We start from the raw sequence: 20,000 nt of genomic DNA on the forward strand, positions 1-20,000 counted from the left end.
TCTCAGGCAGTAGATGAGTGGAACAAACTCTCAGGCAGTAGATGAGTGGAACAATCTCTCAGGCAGTAGATGAGTGGAACAAACTCTCAGGCAGTAGATGAGTGGAACAAACTCTCAGGCAGTAGATGAGTGGGACAAACTCTCAGGCAGTAGATGAGTGGGACAAACTCTCAGGCAGTAGATGAGTGGAACAAACTCTCAGGCATTAGATGAGTGGAACAAACTCTCAGGCAGTAGATGAGTGGGACAAACTCAGACAGTAGATGAGTGGGACAAACTCTCAGGCATTAGATGAGTGGAACAAACTCTCAGGCAGTAGATGAGTGGGGCAAACTCTCAGGCATTAGATGAGTGGAACAAACTCTCAGGCAGTAGATGAGTGGGGCAAACTCTCAGGCAGTAGATGAGTGGGACAAACGCTCAGACAGTAGATGAGTGGGACAAATTCTCAGGCAGTAGATGAGTGGAACAAACTCTCAGGCAATAGATGAGTGGGACAAACTCTCAGGCAGTAGATGAGTGGAACAAACTCTCAGGCAGTAGGTAAGTGGAACAAACTCTCAGGCAGTAGATGAGTGGGACAAACTCTCAGGCAGTAGATGAGTGGAACAAACTCTCAGGCAGTAGATGAGTGGAACAAACTCTCAACAGTAGATAAGTGGAACAAACTTTCAGGCAGTAGATGAGTGGAACAAACTCTCAGGCATTAGATGAGTGGAACAAACTCTCAGGCAGTAGATGTTTGGAACAAACTCTCAGGCAGTAGATGAGTGGAACAAACTTTCAGGCAGTAGATGAGTGGAACAAACTCAGGCAGTAGATGAGTGGAACAAACTCTCAGTAGATGAGTGGAACAAACTCTCAGGCAGTAGATGAGTGGGACAAACTCTCAGGCAGAAGATGAGTGGGACAAACTCTCAGGCAGTAGATGAGTGGAACAATCTCTCAGGCAGTAGATGAGTGGGACAAACTCTCAGGCAAAAGATGAGTGGGACAAACTCTCAGGCAGTAGATGAATGGAACAAACTCTCAGGCAGTAGATGTTTGGAACAAACTCTCAGGCAGTAGATGAGTGGAACAAACTCTCAGGCAGTAGATGAGTGGAACAAACTTTCAGGCAGTAGATGAGTGGAACAAACTCTCAGGCAGTAGATGAGTGGAACAAACTCTCAGGCAGTAGATGAGTGGGACAAACTCTCAGGCAGTAGATGAGTGGAACAAACTCTCAGGCAGTAGATGAGTGGGACAAACTCTCATGCAGAAGATGAGTGGAACAAACTCTCAGGCAGTAGATGAATGGAACAAACTCTCAGGCAGTAGATGAGTGGAACAAACTCTCAGGCAGTAGATGAGTGGAACAATCTCTCAGGCAGTAGATGAGTGGAACAAACTCTCAGGCAGTAGATGAGTGGAACAATCTCTCAGGCAGTAGATGAGTGGGACAAACTCTCACGCAAAAGATGAGTGGGACAAACTCTCAGGCAGTAGATGAATGGAACAAACTCTCAGGCAGTAGATGAGTGGAACAAACTCTCAGGCAGTAGATGAGTGGGACAAACTCTCAGGCAGAAGATGAGTGGGACAAATTCTCAGGCAGTAGATGAGTGGGACAAATTCTCAGGCAGTAGATGAGTGGGACAAACTCTCAGGCAGTAGATGAGTGGGACAAACTCTCAGGCAGTAGATGAGTGGGACAAACTCTCAGGCAGTAGATGAGTGGGACAAACTCTCAGGCAGAAGATGAGTGGGACAAACTCTCAGGCAGTAGATGAGTGGGACAAACTCCAAGACAGAAGATGAGTGGGACAAACTCTCAGGCAGTAGATGAATGGGACAAACTCTCAGGCAGTAGATGAGTGGAACAAACTCTCAGGCAGTAGATGAGTGGGACAAACTCTCAGGCAGATGAGTGGGACAAATTCTCAGGCAGTAGATGAGTGGGACAAACTCTCAGGCAGTAGATGAGTGGGACAAACTCTCAGGCAGTAGATGAGTGGAACAAACTCTCAGGCAGTAGATGAGTGGAACAAACTCTCAGACAGTAGATGAGTGGGACAAACTCTCAGGCAGTAGATGAGTGGGACAAACTCTCAGGCAGTAGATGAGTGGGACAAACTCTCAGGCAGAAGATGAGTGGGACAAACTCTCAGGCAGTAGATGAGTGGGACAAACTCTCAGGCAGTAGATGAGTGGGACAAACTCTCAGGCAGTAGATGAGTGGGACAAACTCTCAGGCAGTAGATGAGTGGAACAAACTCTCAGGCAGAAGATGAGTGGAAAAAACTCTCAGGCAGTAGTTGAGTGGAACAAACTCTCAGGCAGTAGATGAGTGGGACAAACTCTCACAGCAGTAGATGAGTGGGACAAACTCTCAGGCAGAAGATGAGTGGGACAAACTCTCAGGCAGTAGATGAGTGGAACAAACTCTCAGGCAGTAGATGAGTGGGACAAACTCTCAGGCAGTAGATGAGTGGGACAAACTCTCAGGCAGAAGATGAGTGGGACAAACTCTCAGGCAGTAGATGAGTGTGACAAACTCTCAGGCAGTAGATGAGTGGGACAAACTCTCAGGCAGTAGATGAGTGGGACAAACTCTCAGGCAGTAGATGAGTGGGACAAACTCTCAGGCAGTAGATGAGTGGGACAAACTCTCAGGCAGTAGATGAGTGGGACAAACTCTCAGGCAGTAGATGAGTGTGACAAACTCTCAGGCAGTAGATGAGTGGGACAAACTCTCAGGCAGTAGATGAGTGGGACAAACTCTCAGGCAGTAGATGAGTGGGACAAACTCTCAGGCAGTAGATGAATGGGACAAACTCTCAGGCAGTAGATGATTGGGACAAACTCTCAGGCAGTAGATGAGTGGGACAAACTCTCAGGCAGAAGATGAGTGGAACAAACTCTCAGGCAGAAGATGAGTGGAACAAACTCTCAGGCAGTAGATGAGTGGAACAAACTCTCAGGCAGTAGTTGAGTGGAACAAACTCTCAGGCAGTAGATGAGTGGGATAAACTCTCAGGCAGTAGATGAGTGGGATAAACTCTAAGGCAGTGCCATTGAAGGCGAGAGTTTTGGGAAGCTTTAAATATAGTTTAGGCAAGTACAATGAGTGGATGTGAGTTGAACTTGCCTAGCATGGGCCAGTAGGACGTCTGCAGTATTCTATCACTCTTGTGTTTTATATTTGAAGGTATATACGCCGAGAGGTATACGGTGTATATCTGTATATCCGTATTTCACTGTGTATTTCCCTGTTTCACTGTGTATTTCCATATTTCACTTTGTTTACCCGTATTTCACTGCGTACATCCACATTTCAGGGATTAAGGTACATGTGGCATACAGCCTTAATGATCCTCGTGTGGTCCACAGACTTTAAACCCAATAAAACAATAAACATCACTAGTTAGTTTATTTTGCTCCGCCACAGCCATCCTGTGGAGGGCAGTGGACAGAATATTGTGCACCACCATACCCATCCTGTGGAGGGCAGTGGACAGAATATTGTGCACCACCATACCCATCCTGTGGAGGGCGGTGGACAGAATATTGTGCACCACCATACCCATCCTGTGGAGGGCAGTGGACAGAATATTGTGCACCACCATACCCATCCTGTGGAGGGCAGTGGACAGAATATTGTGCACCACCATACCCATCCTGTGGAGGGCAGTGGACAGAATATTGTGCACCACCATACCCATCCTGTGGAGGGCGGTGGACAGAATATTATGCACCACCATACCCATCCTGTGGAGGGCAGTGGACAGAATATTGTGCACCACCATACCCATCCTGTGGAGGGCAGTGGACAGAATATTGTGCACCACCATACCCATCCTGTGGAGGGCGGTGGACAGAATATTGTGCACCACCATACCCATCTGTGGAGGGCAGTCCTGTGGAGGGCAGTGGACAGAATATTGTGCACCACCATACCCATCCTGTGGAGGGCAGTGGACAGAATATTGTGCACCACCATACCCATCCTGTGGAGGGCGGTGGACAGAATATTGTGCACCACCATACCCATCCTGTGGAGGGCAGTGGACAGAATATTGTGCACCACCATACCCATCCTGTGGAGGGCAGTGGACAGAATATTGTGCACCACCATACCCATCCTGTGGAGGGCAGTGGACAGAATATTGTGCACCACCATACCCATCCTGTGGAGGGCAGTGGACAGAATATTATGCACCACCATACCCATCCTGTGGAGGGCGGTGGACAGAATATTATGTACCGCCATACCCATCCTGTGGAGGGAGGTGGACAGATTATGCACCACCATACCCATCCTGTGGAGGGAGGTGGACAGAATATTGTGCACCGCCATACCCATCCTGTGGAGGGCGGTGGACAGAATATTATGCACCACCATACCCATCCTGTGGAGGGCAGTGGACAGAATATTGTGCACCACCATACCCATCCTGTGGAGGGCAGTGGACAGAATATTGTGCACCACCATACCCATCCTGTGGAGGGCAGTGGACAGAATATTGTGCACCACCATACCCATCCTGTGGAGGGCAGTGGACAGAATATTGTGCACCACCATACCCATCCTGTGGAGGGCAGTGGACAGAATATTGTGCACCGCCATACCCATCTTGTGGAGGGCGGTGGACAGAATATTGTGCACCACCATACCCATCCTGTGGAGGGCAGTGGACAGAATATTGTGCACCACCATACCCATCCTGTGGAGGGCGGTGGACAGAATATTGTGCACCACCATACCCATCCTGTGGAGGGCAGTGGACAGAATATTGTGCACCACCATACCCATCCTGTGGAGGGCAGTGGACAGAATATTGTGCACCGCCATACCCATCCTGTGGAGGGCAGTGGACAGAATATTGTGCACCACCATACCCATCCTGTGGAGGGCAGTGGACAGAATATTGTGCACCGCCATACCCATCCTGTGGAGGGCAGTGGACAGAATATTGTGCACCGCCATACCCATCCTGTGGAGGGCAGTGGACAGAATATTGTGCACCGCCATACCCATCCTGTGGAGGGCGGTGGACAGAATATTATGCACCGCCATACCCATCCTGTGGAGGGCAGTGGACAGAATATTATGCACCGCCATACCCATCCTGTGGAGGGCGGTGGACAGAATATTATGCACCGCCATACCCATCCTGTGGAGGGCAGTGGACAGAATATTGTGCACCACCATACCCATCCTGTGGAGGGCGGTGGACAGAATATTATGCACCACCATACCCATCCTGTGGAGGGCAGTGGACAGAATATTGTGCACCACCATACCCATCCTGTGGAGGGCAGTGGACAGAATATTGTGCACCACCATACCCATCCTGTGGAGGGCGGTGGACAGAATATTGTGCACCACCATACCCATCCTGTGGAGGGCGGTGGACAGAATATTATGCACCACCATACCCATCCTGTGGAGGGCGGTGGACAGAATATTGTGCACCACCATACCCATCCTGTGGAGGGCAGTGGACAGAATATTGTGCACCACCATACCCATCCTGTGGAGGGCGGTGGACAGAATATTATGCACCACCATACCCATCCTGTGGAGGGCGGTGGACAGAATATTGTGCACCACCATACCCATCCTGTGGAGGGCGGTGGACAGAATATTGTGCACCACCATACCCATCCTGTGGAGGGCGGGGGACAGAATATTATGCACCGCCATACCCATCATGTGGAGGGCGGTGGACAGAATATTATGCACCACCATACCCATCCTGTGGAGGGCGGTGGACAGAATATTGTGCACCACCATACCCATCCTGTGGAGGGCGGTGGACAGAATATTGTGCACCACCATACCCATCCTGTGGAGGGCGGTGGACAGAATATTGTGCACCACCATACCCATCCTGTGGAGGGCAGTGGACAGAATATTGTGCACCACCATACCCATCCTGTGGAGGGCGGTGGACAGAATATTATGCACCACCATACCCATCCTGTGGAGGGCAGTGGACAGAATATTGTGCACCACCATACCCATCCTGTGGAGGGCAGTGGACAGAATATTGTGCACCACCATACCCATCCTGTGGAGGGCAGTGGACAGAATATTGTGCACCACCATACCCATCCTGTGGAGGGCAGTGGACAGAATATTGTGCACCACCATACCCATCCTGTGGAGGGCAGTGGACAGAATATTGTGCACCACCATACCCATCCTGTGGAGGGCAGTGGACAGAATATTGTGCACCACCATACCCATCCTGTGGAGGGCAGTGGACAGAATATTGTGCACCACCATACCCATCCTGTGGAGGGCAGTGGACAGAATATTATGCACCACCATACCCATCCTGTGGAGGGAGGTGGACAGATTATGCACCACCATACCCATCCTGTGGAGGGCGGTGGACAGAATATTATGCACCACCATCGCCATCTTGTAGGTGAAACAAAATATACGGATACACAATAGACCTAGGAACTTCTCCTTGCATAACTAACATTAACAATACAATATTTACAAACTATGATAAAACTCTACAGACAACGCGTCCTAAATGAAAGATTTTTAGTTATTCTTTACTGTAGGATGAAAATATTTCCCCAGTTTTCAGTTCTCTAAATGGCACGTCATTAAGTGCGACTACAAGTTTGAAACTGCTTCAACTAAGAGCTACGTAATTTGATTTAGATAAACGTTTTCTTAAGTAACCTTTGTAAAACATACACACACACACACACACAGGCGGGGCCAGGAACTGTGAACCGATTCCTACAACCACATGTACTAACATACATACACACTAACTCCATCATCCCTCAAGAACTGTGTCGTCTGCGCACTTCCGGCAAGACAACTACTGACTGAGTGATGGCAAATACGTTTCCTTTGTCCCACACTATCTCGCGGTGAACACTTGTGGAAAGACCCTTGAAAGAAAAAACACTTAAAAAAAAGTGACACCACTTTAGCACACACGAGTGCTATAAATTCTCCAAGTGTATCAGCCAACACACAAGTGGTACAGTCCACTTGAGAAGCTGGAGAGCACTTCACCACCTCAACATGCTCACTCAATCCTAGTAATCCCCTTAGCTGCTCTCTTTTGAACACGGGGGATTTACGGGATTATCAATGTGAGTTGATTACAAATTGAGTATTGATTGAATTTTTTTCTCTAGTGCCTCAGGGGAGGCACGAGTGACACAGACAAAGTTGTGCCTCTTGTTTATTCTTTTTGTTGACGGAGGTCAAGTGTGGCCTTGGAAAAAAATGTTGTCAATGATACGCAATATTATGTGAGGAACCAGACACGTGCAACACCTGGGTAGCTTTATTTGAAGACATTTCGCCAGTGGAAGTTGAGGCAATCAGTCCCTCAGTCTTGAAGAATTGTACATAAAAGATGGCGTAATCAGTCTCTCAGTCTTGCAAAATTATACATAAAAGAATAGGCAATCAGTCCCTCAGTCTTGCAGAAGTATCCACAGAAGACAATGGAAAACAAAGGTACTGAACATCGGTCTCTAGGCTGAGGGACTGATTCCCCTTATCTTCCACTGTGTTGTGTGTATAGTTCGCTCATCAAGTTGGTATCATACACCATAATCATAATAGTATGCACAGTGTACACTCTGGATCACTTCCTCTAAAAATTGCTTAAAACAGTGAAAAATTGAGGGTTTTATTATTCGAGTGAATACGACAACATACCACGACAACGAAGCTAAGATACGAACGTTAACGAAGCTATGATACGAACGTTAACGAAGCTATGATACGAACGTTAACGAAGCTATGATACGAATATTTTGTGAATTGTACATGCCATGGCATTGTGGGTTTTATGAAATGTTCAGATACGTTATTCTGGGTAATTTGTGAATTGTTCCAGTCTTTTATATTATATATATTATATATTTGACATGACAGCATCACACAGTTACTGCAGATTTGTCTTCTGCACTTTCATGCTGTAAACTCCCGTTCTGCCACATCCCAAAGGTTTACGCCAAATTCTGACCCAACCATCTGCATGTCGCAGCAGAAATCACGATTCGTCAGACCAGGTGAAGCTTTTTCCAATGTTCAGAGGTCCAGTTTTGGTGAGCCTGTGCCCACTGTAGCCTCAGTATCCTGTTCTTAGCTGACAGGATTGGAACCCGGTGTGGTCTTCTGCTGCCGTAGCCTGTCCATTTCAAGGTTGGACGTATTGCATGTTCAGAGATACTCTTCAGCGTACCACTGTGATAACTCGTGGTTACTTGAGTTACTGTCACTTCCTTTCATGTTGAACCAGTCTGGCCATCTTCCTCTAACCTCTCTCATTAACAAGGCGTTTTCGCCCACAGGACTGCCGCTCACTGGATGCTTTATGTTTTTCACACAATTCTCTGTAAACTGTAGAGATTGTTGTGCGTGAAAATCCCAGGAGATCAACAGTTTCTGAGATACACAAACCATCTCGTCTGTCACCAACACTCGCTGCAAGGTTAAAGTCATTTAGATCCCATTTCTTCCCCATTTTGAAGTTTAGTCTGAACAAATGAACCTCTTGACTATGTCTGCATGTTTTTAGGCATTGAGGAGCTGCCACGTGATTGGCTGATTAGATAATTGCATTAACGACCAGGTGTACCTAATAAAGTGGCCATTGTGTTTATATATATATATATATATATATATATATATATATATATATATATATATATATATATATATATATATATATATATATATATATATATATAAACCTTAAAAGAACTTCCACATCAATTCTCTCCCCTCCATCTATCATCTTATCCCTCCTCCCTCTACCCTCCCTCAGTCTCCCGTCCTTCACACATCTCAGGGTAACTTTCTTCCCGTTCTAGGTAGTGACGGAGCCTTCAAGAAAGTGAAGAGTGAGGGCGGAATGTGCACCACGGGTCACTCGCCCACGCCCACGCCCACCACCTGTCCCACGCCCGCACGCAGGAGACACCGCACCACCTTCACGCAGGTACTCCTCACTCTAATATTATCTCTCAGTAGAGTTATCTCTAAAGACTCGTATTATTTGTGGGATGTCTCAGAAGGAAATGTAACTCTCTCTCACACACACACCCAGAAACGTGGAGGGCCAAGATGATGCAGGTGGTACTGGAAAACTTCATCTACCAATATGTAAGGGACACTACCAGAGAGAGAGAGGAGAGGATGAACCAGCAAAACTGGACCTAGTATTCACCTTGAGTAGTGAAGATATTGAGGACATCACATATGAAAGACCCTTCCGGGCCACTGACTACGTGGTTCTGAGCCTCGAATACATAGTAGAGTTACAAGTGGAGAGGGAAGCAGGAAGGGCACGACGAACGAAGCCAAACTACAAGAGAGGGGACTACAAAGGCATGAGGAATTTTCTGCACGAGGTTCAGTGGGACAGAGCACTAGCAAGGTAACACAAATAACGAGAAGGCCAGGATGAGCCCTTGTTTCACTCAAAAGGTGTAGAGAGGCCAAAACCAAGTGTGCTAGAGAATGGAAGAAGTATAAAAGGCAAAGTACCCAAGAGAATAAAGAGAGCAGTCGTAGAACCAGAAATGAATATGCATAGGTAAGAAGGGAGACCCAATTTGGCGAAAGCCAAATTTGACCCGAAGCTGTTGTACACTACAGCCACATCAGGAGGAAAACAACAGTCAAGGACAAGGTAATCAGGTTGAGGAAGGAAGGGGGGGAGATCACAAGAAACCACCGAGAAGTATGTGAAGAGCTCAACATGAGATTCCAAGAAGTGTTCACAGAGGAGACAGAAGGGACTCCGGAAAGACGGAGAGGTGGGGTACACCATCAAGTGTTGGACACAATGCATACAACCGAGGAGGAAGTGAAGAGGCTGCTGCGAGCCAGATACCTCAAAGGCAATGGGGCCGGATAACATCTCTCCATGGGTCTTGAGAGAGGGAGCAGAGGCGCTATATGTGCCACTAACAACAATCAACACATCTATTGAAACAGGGCGACTACCTGAGGTATGGAAGACAGCAAATGTAGTCCCAATTTCCAAAAAAAAGAGACAAACACGAAGCTCTAAAGTACAGACCAGTGTCACTGATATGTATAGTACGCAAAGTCATGGAGAAGATTATCAGGAGAAGAGTGGTGAAGCAACTAGAAAGGAATGAGCTTATCAACGACAACCAGCACGGTTTCAGAGAAGGGAAATCCTGTGTCACAAACCTACTGGAGTTCTATGACAGGGTGACAGCAGTAAAACAAGAGAGAGAGGGGTAGGTAGATTGCGTTTTCTTGGACTGTAAGAAGGCTTTTGACACAGTTTCATACAAGAGATTTAGTTCATAAGCTGGAGGACCAGGCAGGTATAACAGGGAAGGCACTGCAATGGATCAGGGAATACTTGTCGAGAAGACATCAGCGAGTCACGGTACGAGACGAGGTGTCAGAGTGGGAGTCTGTGACGAACGAGGTTCCACAGGGGTCAATCCTATTACTGGTGCAGTTTCTAGTATATGTGAACATGACGGAAGGAATAGACTCAGAAGTGTCCCTGTTTGCAGATGATGTGAAATTGATGAGAAGAGTTCAATCGGACGACAACCAGGTGGAACTACAAAGGGATCTGGACAGGCTGCAGGCCTGGTCCAGAAACTGACTCCTGGAGTTCAACCCTACCAAGTGCAAAATCATGAAGATTGAGAAAGGGCAAAGAAAACCGCAGAGGAAGTACAGTCTAGGGGAGGGCTAGAGACTACAAGCCTCACTCAAGGAAAAGGATCTTGGGGTAAGTATAACACTGGGTATATCTCCTGAGGCGCACATCAACCAAATAACTGCTACAGCATACGGGCGCCTACCTGGAGGTTATTCCTGGGATCAACGCCCCCGCGGCCCGGTCCACGACTAAGCATCCCGGTGGATCAGGGCCTCATCAACCAGGCTGTTACTGCTGGCCGCACGCAGTCCAACGTACGAATCACAGCCCGGCTGATCCGGCACTGAATTTAGGTATCTGTCCAGCTCTCTCTTGATGGCAGCCAGGGGTTTATTGGTAATTCCCCTTATGCTTGATGGGAGGCTGTTGAACAGTCTTGGGCCCCGGACACTTATGGTGTTTTCTCTTAGTGTACCAATGGCGCCCCTACTTTTAATTGGGGGTATTTTGCATCGCCTGCCCAGTCTTTTAATTTCGTAGGGAGTAATTTCTGTGTGCAAATTCGGGACCATTCCTTCCAGGATTTTCCAAGTGCAGATTATCTCTCTCTCTCCTGCGTTCCAACGAGTACAAGTCAAGTGCTTCCAAGCGTTCCCAGTAGTTAAGGTGCTTGACAGAACTTATACGTGCAGTAAAGGTTCTCTGTACACTCTCTAGATCTGCAATTTCATCTGCTTTGAACGGAGATGTTAATGTACAGCAGTATTCCAGCCTAAAGAGAACAAGTGATTTGAAAAGGAACATCATTGACTTGGCATCTCTCGTTTTGAACGTTCTCATTATCCATCCTATAATTTTCTTTGCACTTGTGATCGTGGCACTGTTGTGATCCTTGAAAGTGAGATCCTCAGACATTACTACTCCCAGGTCCCTTACATTATTTTTCCGCTCTATTGTATGGCCAGAGTTTGTAGCATACTCTGTTCTAGTTATTATCCCCTCCAGTTTTCCATAACGGAGTAGTTGGAATTTCTCCTCATTGAACATCATATTGTTTTCCGCTGCCCACTGTAAAACTTTGTTTATATCTTCTTGGAGGTTAACAGTGTCCTCAATAGATGATAGCCTCATGCAGATCCTAGTATCATCTGCAAAGGATGATAAGGTGCTGTGGGTTACATCTCTGTCTATGTCTGATATGAGGATGAGGAACAGGATGGGGGCGAGTACTGTGCCTTGTAGAACAGAGCTCTTCACTATGGCAGCCTCCGATTTAACTCTGTTGACCAGTTGTGAGAGGCAGGAGCGACCTGCCCTGAACCCATGTTGCCCTGGATTGTGCAGTTTTTGGGAATCCAGGTAGTTTGCAATCCTGCTTCTTAGCACTCTTTCAAAGATTTTTATGATGTGGGACGTCAGAGCTATTGGTCTATAGTTCTTAGCTAATCTTTGCTGCCACCTTTATGGAGTGGGGTTATATCCGTTGTTTTAAGTGATTGTGGAATTTCACCCATGTCCAAGCTCCTCCTCCATAGTGTACTTAGGGTACGTGAGAGGGGTTTCTTGCAGTTCTTAATGAACACAGAGTTCCACGAGTCTGGGCCCGGGGTTCAGTGCATGGGCATGTTGTCAATGGCTTTTTCAAAGTCTACCGGAGTTAGGGTAATGTCGGAAAACTGGCATACATTTATGGAGTTTTGAGGCTCATTCATGAAGAAATCATTTGGGTCGTCGATCCTCAGACCGATTAGTGGCTCACTAAACACAGAGTCGTACTGGGATTTCAGTATTTCACTCATTTCCTTGTTGTCATCTGTGTAAGTCCCATCCTGTCTGAGTAAGGGCCCGATATTAGATGTAGTATTTGCCTTGTTTTTGGCATATGAAAAGAAACATTTCGAATTTCTTTCAATTTCACTAATAGCTTTAAGCTCCTCCTGTCTCTCATAGTTCCTGTAAGAGTCCTCTAACTTAAGTTCGATAGTTTCCACTTCCCTGGTCAGCGCCTTCTTTCGTGTATCAGATATTCTAGCATTCCTCAGGAGCTCAGTGATTCTTTGTCGTCTTCTGTAGAGGGAGCGTCTTTCTCTCTCCAGTTTACTCCTGATCTTCTTCTTTCTTAGAGGAATATGCCTAGAACATGCTTCAGCTGCCAGGAAGTTGATCCTTTCAAGGCACTGGTTTGGATCCATGTTATTTAAGATATCTTCCCAACATGTTTCATTTAAGACATGGTTTACCTGGTCCCAGTTGATGTTCTTGTTGTTGAAGTTGTATTTTGTGAGGATACCTTCACAGGTCCATGCATTTTGCTGATTAGGACCCCTATGCATGGAAGTCTGGACTTTGATTAGATTGTGATCGGAATTAGTTGTTTTTGATATTGTTATGTCTCTTACTAGGTCCTCATTATTTGTGAAGATAAGGTCAAGTGTGTTGTCTAGTCTTGTTGGCTCTACTAACTGCTGGCTTAAGGTGTGTTTATCGCAGAGACTTAGTAGCAAACTTAAGAACAGAATTCCGACATTTTAATAAGGAATCATTCAGAACCTTGTACACAGTGTACGATAGGCCTATACATATTAGAGTATGCAGCACCAGTTTGGAATCCACACCTGGCCAAGCATGTAAGGAAACTAGAGAAAGTGCAAAGGTTTGTAACAAGATTAGTCCCGGAGCTAAGGGGCATGTCCTACGAGGAGAGGCTAAGGGAAATCGACCTGACGACACTGGATGACAGGAGAGATAGGGAGGGATATGATAACGCCATATAAAATACTGAGAGGAACTGACAAAGTGGAGAGAAACAGGATGTTCCAGAGATGGGACACAACAACAAGGGGTCACAATTGGAAGTTGAAGACACAGATGAATCGCAGGGATGTTAGAAAGTATTTCTTCAGTCACAGAGTTGCCAGGAAGTGGAATAGTCTGGGAAGTGATGTAGTGGAGGCAGGATCCATACATAGCTTTAAGAAGAGGTATGATAAAGCTCATGGAGCAGGGAGAGTGACCTAGTAGCGACTAGTGAAGAGGCGGGGTCAGGAGCTGTAAATCGACCCCTGCAACCACATGTAGGTGAGTACAACTAAGTGAGTACTCTCTCCCAGTTTCGATATATCCTATTTTTTCCTTTATATAACTTTCATCATTCATGTCTTGTTTCTTTCACACTATTCATGTCTTCTTTCTTTCACCATTCATGTCTTCTTTCTCTCACTATTTATGTATTCTTTCTCTCACCATTCATGTCTTCTTTCTCTCACCATTCATGTCTTCTTTCTCTCACCATTCATGTCTTCTTTCTCTCACCATTCATGTCTTCTTTCTCTCACCATTCATGTCTTCTTTCTCTCACCATTCATGTCTTCTTTCTCTCACTATTCACTATTCATGTCTTCTTTCTCTCACCATTCATGTCTTCTTTCTCTCACCATTCATGTCTTCTTTCTCTCACTATTCACTATTCATGTCTTCTTTCTCTCACCATTCATGTCTTCTTTCTCTCACCATTCATGTCTTCTTTCTCTCACTATTCACTATTCATGTCTTCTTTCTCTCACCATTCATGTCTTCTTTCTCTCACTATTCACTATTCATGTCTTCTTTCTCTCACCATTTATGTCTTCTTCTTTCACAATCCAGGTGACCTTTATCACTCATTAATATGACCTGTGGTGAAACTGCAGTTAGGTGACCTGGCCTTCCCCAAAGTGACCTGGCCTTCCCCAAAGTGACCTGCCCTGCCCCCAAGTGACCTGGCCTGCCCCCAAGTGACCTGGCTCTCTCCCACAGGAACAGCTGGCGGAGTTGGAGGCAGCATTCTCCAAGAGTCACTACCCAGATATCTACTGCAGGGAAGAGCTGGCCAGGAAGACCAAGCTTAACGAAGCTAGGATCCAGGTAAGTCTCCTCCTTATCCCTCCCTCGACTCCTTCAGGATATTCTACAAATGATTAATAATAAAATAATATCTATTACTACAAGAACATGTACATGGTATACAGGTCTAACTGACATCAATGACATACTACTATATAGAAAGCCGCTTGTTATGCAGAGCATTTCGGGCAAATTAGGTCAGTTTTGTACCAGGATGCTACCCACACCAGTCGACTAACACTCAGGTACCCATTTTACTGATGGGTGAACAGGGACAACTGGTGTCTTATGGAAACACGTCCCTAATATTTTCCAGCCGTACCGGAGATTCGAACTCCAAACCCAAGTGCGTGAGTTGAGTGCGCTAGCGATCGAGCTACGGGACACCATAATGTAATGTCCATTACAAACCATTCGACAGATATATAATTTGTTGTCCATTAAAAAGTTGTGACACTCTCTTCACTGTTGTGGCTTTGTCTTCACTGTTGTGACTGTCTTCACTGTTGTGACTGTCTTCACTGTTGTGACTGTCTTCACTGTTGTGACTGTCTTCACTGTTGTGACTGTCTTCACTGTTGTGACTGTCTTCACTGTTGTGACTGTCTTCACTGTTGTGAATGCAGAAAAACCAACTTCGCATAGTTATGTTATGGCAAATGCCGTTGATAACCCTCAAGGCTCACAAATCCGCACGTGGCTACTGTTTGAATTGTATTTGCAGTAGCCAATCATACGATACGTATTAGTTTCTCTTGTTTCTGATGTGACAGGTGTGGGGCAGAGGGAGAAATTTCAAATGGATTGCGTATCCAGGTGTGAGACGGATCCCTGGGGAAGTATAACCGTAGCTGCTGCCTCACTTGCTGGAGATCTTCCACACGATTTCACTTTTTCTGTGAATTCTTGTGTGTGTGTGTGTATGTGTGTGTGTGGAAGTACTTGAGCTAAAGATTTCCACCCCCCGTGGCTTGTTCTACATAATTGAGATCGCCCGTCTGCGATTGTTTGCATATATATTTTTTATTTTTTTTATTATCACACTGGCCGATTCCCACCAAGGCAGGGTGGCCCGAAAAAAAAAACTTTCACCATCATTCACTCCATCACTGTCTTGCCAGAAGGGTGCTTTACACTACAGTTTTTAAACTGCAACATTAACACCCCTCCTTCAGAGTGCAGGCACTGTACTTCCCATCTCCAGGACTCAAGTCCGGCCTGCCGGTTTCCCTGAATCCCTTCATAAATGTTACTTTGCTCACACTCCAACAGCACGTCAAGTATTAAAAACCATTTGTCTCCATTCACTCCTATCAAACACGCTCATGCATGCCTGCTGGAAGTCCAAGCCCCTCGCACACAAAACCTCCTTTACCCCCTCCCTCCAACCTTTCCTAGGCCGACCCCTACCCCGCCTTCCTTCCACTACAGACTGATACACTCTTGAAGTCATTCTGTTTCGCTCCATTCTCTCTACATGTCCGAACCACCTCAACAACCCTTCCTCAGCCCTCTGGACAACAGTTTTGGTAATCCCGCACCTCCTCCTAACTTCCAAACTACGAATTCTCTGCATTATATTCACACCACACATTGCCCTCAGACATGACATCTCCACTGCCTCCAGCCTTCTCCTCGCTGCAACATTCATCACCCACGCTTCACACCCATATAAGAGCGTTGGTAAAACTATACTCTCATACATTCCCCTCTTTGCCTCCAAGGACAAAGTTCTTTGTCTCCACAGACTCCTAAGTGCACCACTCACTCTTTTTCCCTCATCAATTCTATGATTCACCTCATCTTTCATAGACCCATCCGCTGACACGTCCACTCCCAAATATCTGAATACGTTCACCTCCTCCATACTCTCTCCCTCCAATCTGATATTCAATCTTTCATCACCTAATCTTTTTGTTATCCTCATAACCTTACTCTTTCCTGTATTCACCTTTAATTTTCTTCTTTTGCACACCCTACCAAATTCATCCACCAATCTCTGCAACTTCTCTTCAGAATCTCCCAAGAGCACAGTGTCATCAGCAAAGAGCAGCTGTGACAACTCCCACTTTGTGTGTGATTCTTTATCTTTTAACTCCACGCCTCTTGCCAAGACCCTCGCATTTACTTCTCTTACAACCCCATCTATAAATATATTAAACAACCATGGTGACATCACACATCCTTGTCTAAGGCCTACTTTTACTGGGAAAAAATTTCCCTCTTTCCTACATACTCTAACTTGAGCCTCACTATCCTCGTAAAAACTCTTCACTGCTTTCAGTAACCTACCTCCTACACCATACACTTGCAACATCTGCCACATTGCCCCCCTATCCACCCTGTCATACGCCTTTTCCAAATCCATAAATGCCACAAAGACCTCTTTAGCCTTATCTAAATACTGTTCACTTATATGTTTCACTGTAAACACCTGGTCCACACACCCCCTACCTTTCCTGCATATATATATATATATATATATATATATATATATATATATCTATATATATATATGTGTGTGTGTGTGTGTGTGTGTGTGTGTGTGTGTGTGTGTGTGTGTGTGTGTGTGTGTGTGTGTGTGTGTCTGTGTGTGTGTGTCTGTGTGTGTGTATGTATGCAAAACAACCACGTAGGGTGTTGAATGATTGGTCCAGGCCTTTCATGTTACAATCAACACATGTTTAGAATCTTGCAATGTTACAGAAATGAGTAAGAAGTAGAGGTAGATTCGTTCAAGGGAACGACTCTAGCTAGGTCACTTCGAGTTAAGAACGTGTTTTGCACGCATTGTTTTGACGTAAAACTCTGATGGATCGAGTGATGACACTGGCGTCTGCAGTCTGGGACGCCACTGGTTCACTGCCTTCAAGGAGGATTAAGTCTTCACTGTTTCACAAATTTAAACCTACACACAATTCAGTTCTCAGTGGAGATGTTAAGGTATTCAGCTGTTACGGTCACAATGCTGTGACGGGATTGTTCTAGTTGGTAATGCTGTGACTGAACTGTTCCAGCCACGGTACTGTGACGAAAGTGTTCCATTCATTGACTGAATTGTTCCAGTCATAGGATTGTGAAATGTTCCAGTCACAGCACTGTGAAATGCTCCAATCACAGCATTGTGAACTGTTCCAGTCATATCATTGTGAACTGTTCCAGTCACATCATTGTGAACTGTTCCGGTCACATCATTGTGAACTGTTCCGGTCACATCATTGTGAACTGTTCCAGTCACATCATTGTGAACTGTTCCGGTCACGGCATTGTGAACTGTTCCAGTCCCGGCATTGTGAACTGTTCCAGTCACATCATTGTGAACTGTTCCAGTCACAGCATTGTGAACTATTCCAGTCACATTATTGTGAACTGTTTCAGTCACAGCATTGTGAACTGCTCCAGTCACAGCATTGTAAAATGTTCCAGTCACAGCATTGTGAAATGTTCCAGTCACAGCATTGAGAACTGTTCCAGTCACAGCATTGTGAACTGTTCCAGTCACAGCATTGTGAACTGTTCCAGTCAAAGCATTGTGAACTGTTCCAGTCACAGCATTGTGAACTGTTCCAGTCAAAGCATTGTGAACTGTTCCAGTCACAGCATTGTGAACTGTTCCAGTCACAGCATTGTGAACTGCTCCAATCACAGCATTGTGAACTGCTCCAATCACAGCATTGTGAACTGCTCCAGTCACAGCATTGTGAACTGCTCCAGTCACAGCATTGTGAACTGCTCCAGTCACAGCATTGTGAACTGCTCCAGTCACAGCATTGTGAACTGCTCCAGTCACAGCATTGTGAACTGTGAACTGCTCCAGTCACAACATTGTGAACTGCTCCAGTCACAACATTGTGAACTGCTCCAGTCACAGCATTGTGAACTGCTCCAGTCACAGCATTGTGAACTGTGAACTGCTCCAGTCACAACATTGTGAACTGCTCCAGTCACAGCATTGTGAACTGCTCCAGTCACAGCATTGTGAAATGCTCCAGTCACAGCATTGTGAACTGTGAACTGCTCCAGTCACAACATTGTGAACTGCTCCAGTCACAGCATTGTGAACTGCTCCAGTCACAGCATTGTGAACTGCTCCAGTCACAGCATTGTGAACTGCTCCAGTCACAACATTGTGAACTGTGAACTGCTCCAGTCACAGCATTGTGAACTGCTCCAGTCACAGCATTGTGAACTGCTCCAGTCACAACATTGTGAACTGCTCCAGTCACAGCATTGTGAACTGCTCCAGTCACAGCATTGTGAACTGCTCCAGTCACAGCATTGTGAACTGTGAACTGCTCCAGTCACAACATTGTGAACTGCTCCAGTCACAGCATTGTGAACTGCTCCAGTCACAACATTGTGAACTGCTCCAGTCACAGCATTGTGAACTGCTCCAGTCACAGCATTGTGAACTGTGAACTGCTCCAGTCACAGCATTGTGAACTGCTCCAGTCACAGCATTGTGAACTGCTCCAGTCACAACATTGTGAACTGCTCCAGTCACAGCATTGTGAACTGCTCCACTCACAACATTGTGAACTGCTCCAGTCACAACATTGTGAACTGTGAACTGCTCCAGTCACAGCATTGTGAACTGCTGCAGTCACAGCATTGTGAACTGCTCCAGTCACAGCATTGTGAACTGCTCCAGTCACAACACTGTGAACTGCTCCAGTCACAACATTGTGAACTGCTCCAGTCACAACATTGTGAACTGTGAACTGCTCCAGTCACAACATTGTGAACTGCTCCAGTCACAACATTGTGAACTGTGAACTGCTCCAGTCACAACATTGTGAACTGCTCCAGTCACAACATTGTGAACTGTGAACTGCTCCAGTCACAACATTGTGAACTGCTCCAGTCACAACATTGTGAACTGTGAACTGCTCCAGTCACAACATTGTGAACTGCTCCAGTCACAACATTGTGAACTGTGAACTGCTCCAGTCACAACATTGTGAACTGTGAACTGCTCCAGTCACAACATTGTGAACTGCTCCAGTCACAACATTGTGAACTGTGAACTGCTCCAGTCACAACATTGTGAACTGTGAACTGCTCCAGTCACAACATTGTGAACTGTGAACTGCTCCAGTCACAACATTGTGAACTGCTCCAGTCACAACATTGTGAACTGTGAACTGCTCCAGTCACAACATTGTGAACTGTGAACTGCTCCAGTCACAACATTGTGAACTGCTCCAGTCACAACATTGTGAACTGTGAACTGCTCCAGTCACAACATTGTGAACTGCTCCAGTCACAACATTGTGAACTGCTCCAGTCACAACATTGTGAACTGCTCCAGTCACAACATTGTGAACTGCTGCAGTCACAGCATTGTGAACTGCTCCAGTCACAACATTGTGAACTGTGAACTGCTCCAGTCACAACATTGTGAACTGCTGCAGTCACAGCATTGTGAACTGCTCCAGTCACAACATTGTGAACTGCTGCAGTCACAGCATTGTGAACTGCTGC

At 46.0% G+C, this 20,000-nt stretch overlaps 1 protein-coding gene and 1 long non-coding RNA gene across 3 annotated transcripts in view; one reads left to right on the plus strand and one right to left on the minus strand.

The window, feature by feature from the left end:
- Window positions 1–20,000, minus strand: part of LOC138854304 (uncharacterized) — a 355,113-nt gene that overhangs the window by 190,730 nt on the left and 144,383 nt on the right. The window lies entirely within an intron of this gene.
- The window catches only part of LOC128699068 (homeobox protein unc-42-like), a 259,437-nt gene that overhangs the window by 56,590 nt on the left and 182,847 nt on the right, over window positions 1–20,000 (plus strand). For both annotated transcript variants that reach the window (XM_070096598.1, XM_070096599.1), the window contains exons 2-3: window positions 8,851–8,978; window positions 14,430–14,537. In XM_070096598.1, the coding sequence (XP_069952699.1) occupies window positions 8,851–8,978; window positions 14,430–14,537 (236 nt within the window). The remainder of the gene's footprint in view (window positions 1–8,850; window positions 8,979–14,429; window positions 14,538–20,000) is intronic.

The sequence above is a fragment of the Cherax quadricarinatus genome, chromosome 54 (genome assembly GCF_038502225.1).
Source record: "Cherax quadricarinatus isolate ZL_2023a chromosome 54, ASM3850222v1, whole genome shotgun sequence".
NCBI classification, from domain to species: domain Eukaryota; kingdom Metazoa; phylum Arthropoda; class Malacostraca; order Decapoda; family Parastacidae; genus Cherax; species Cherax quadricarinatus.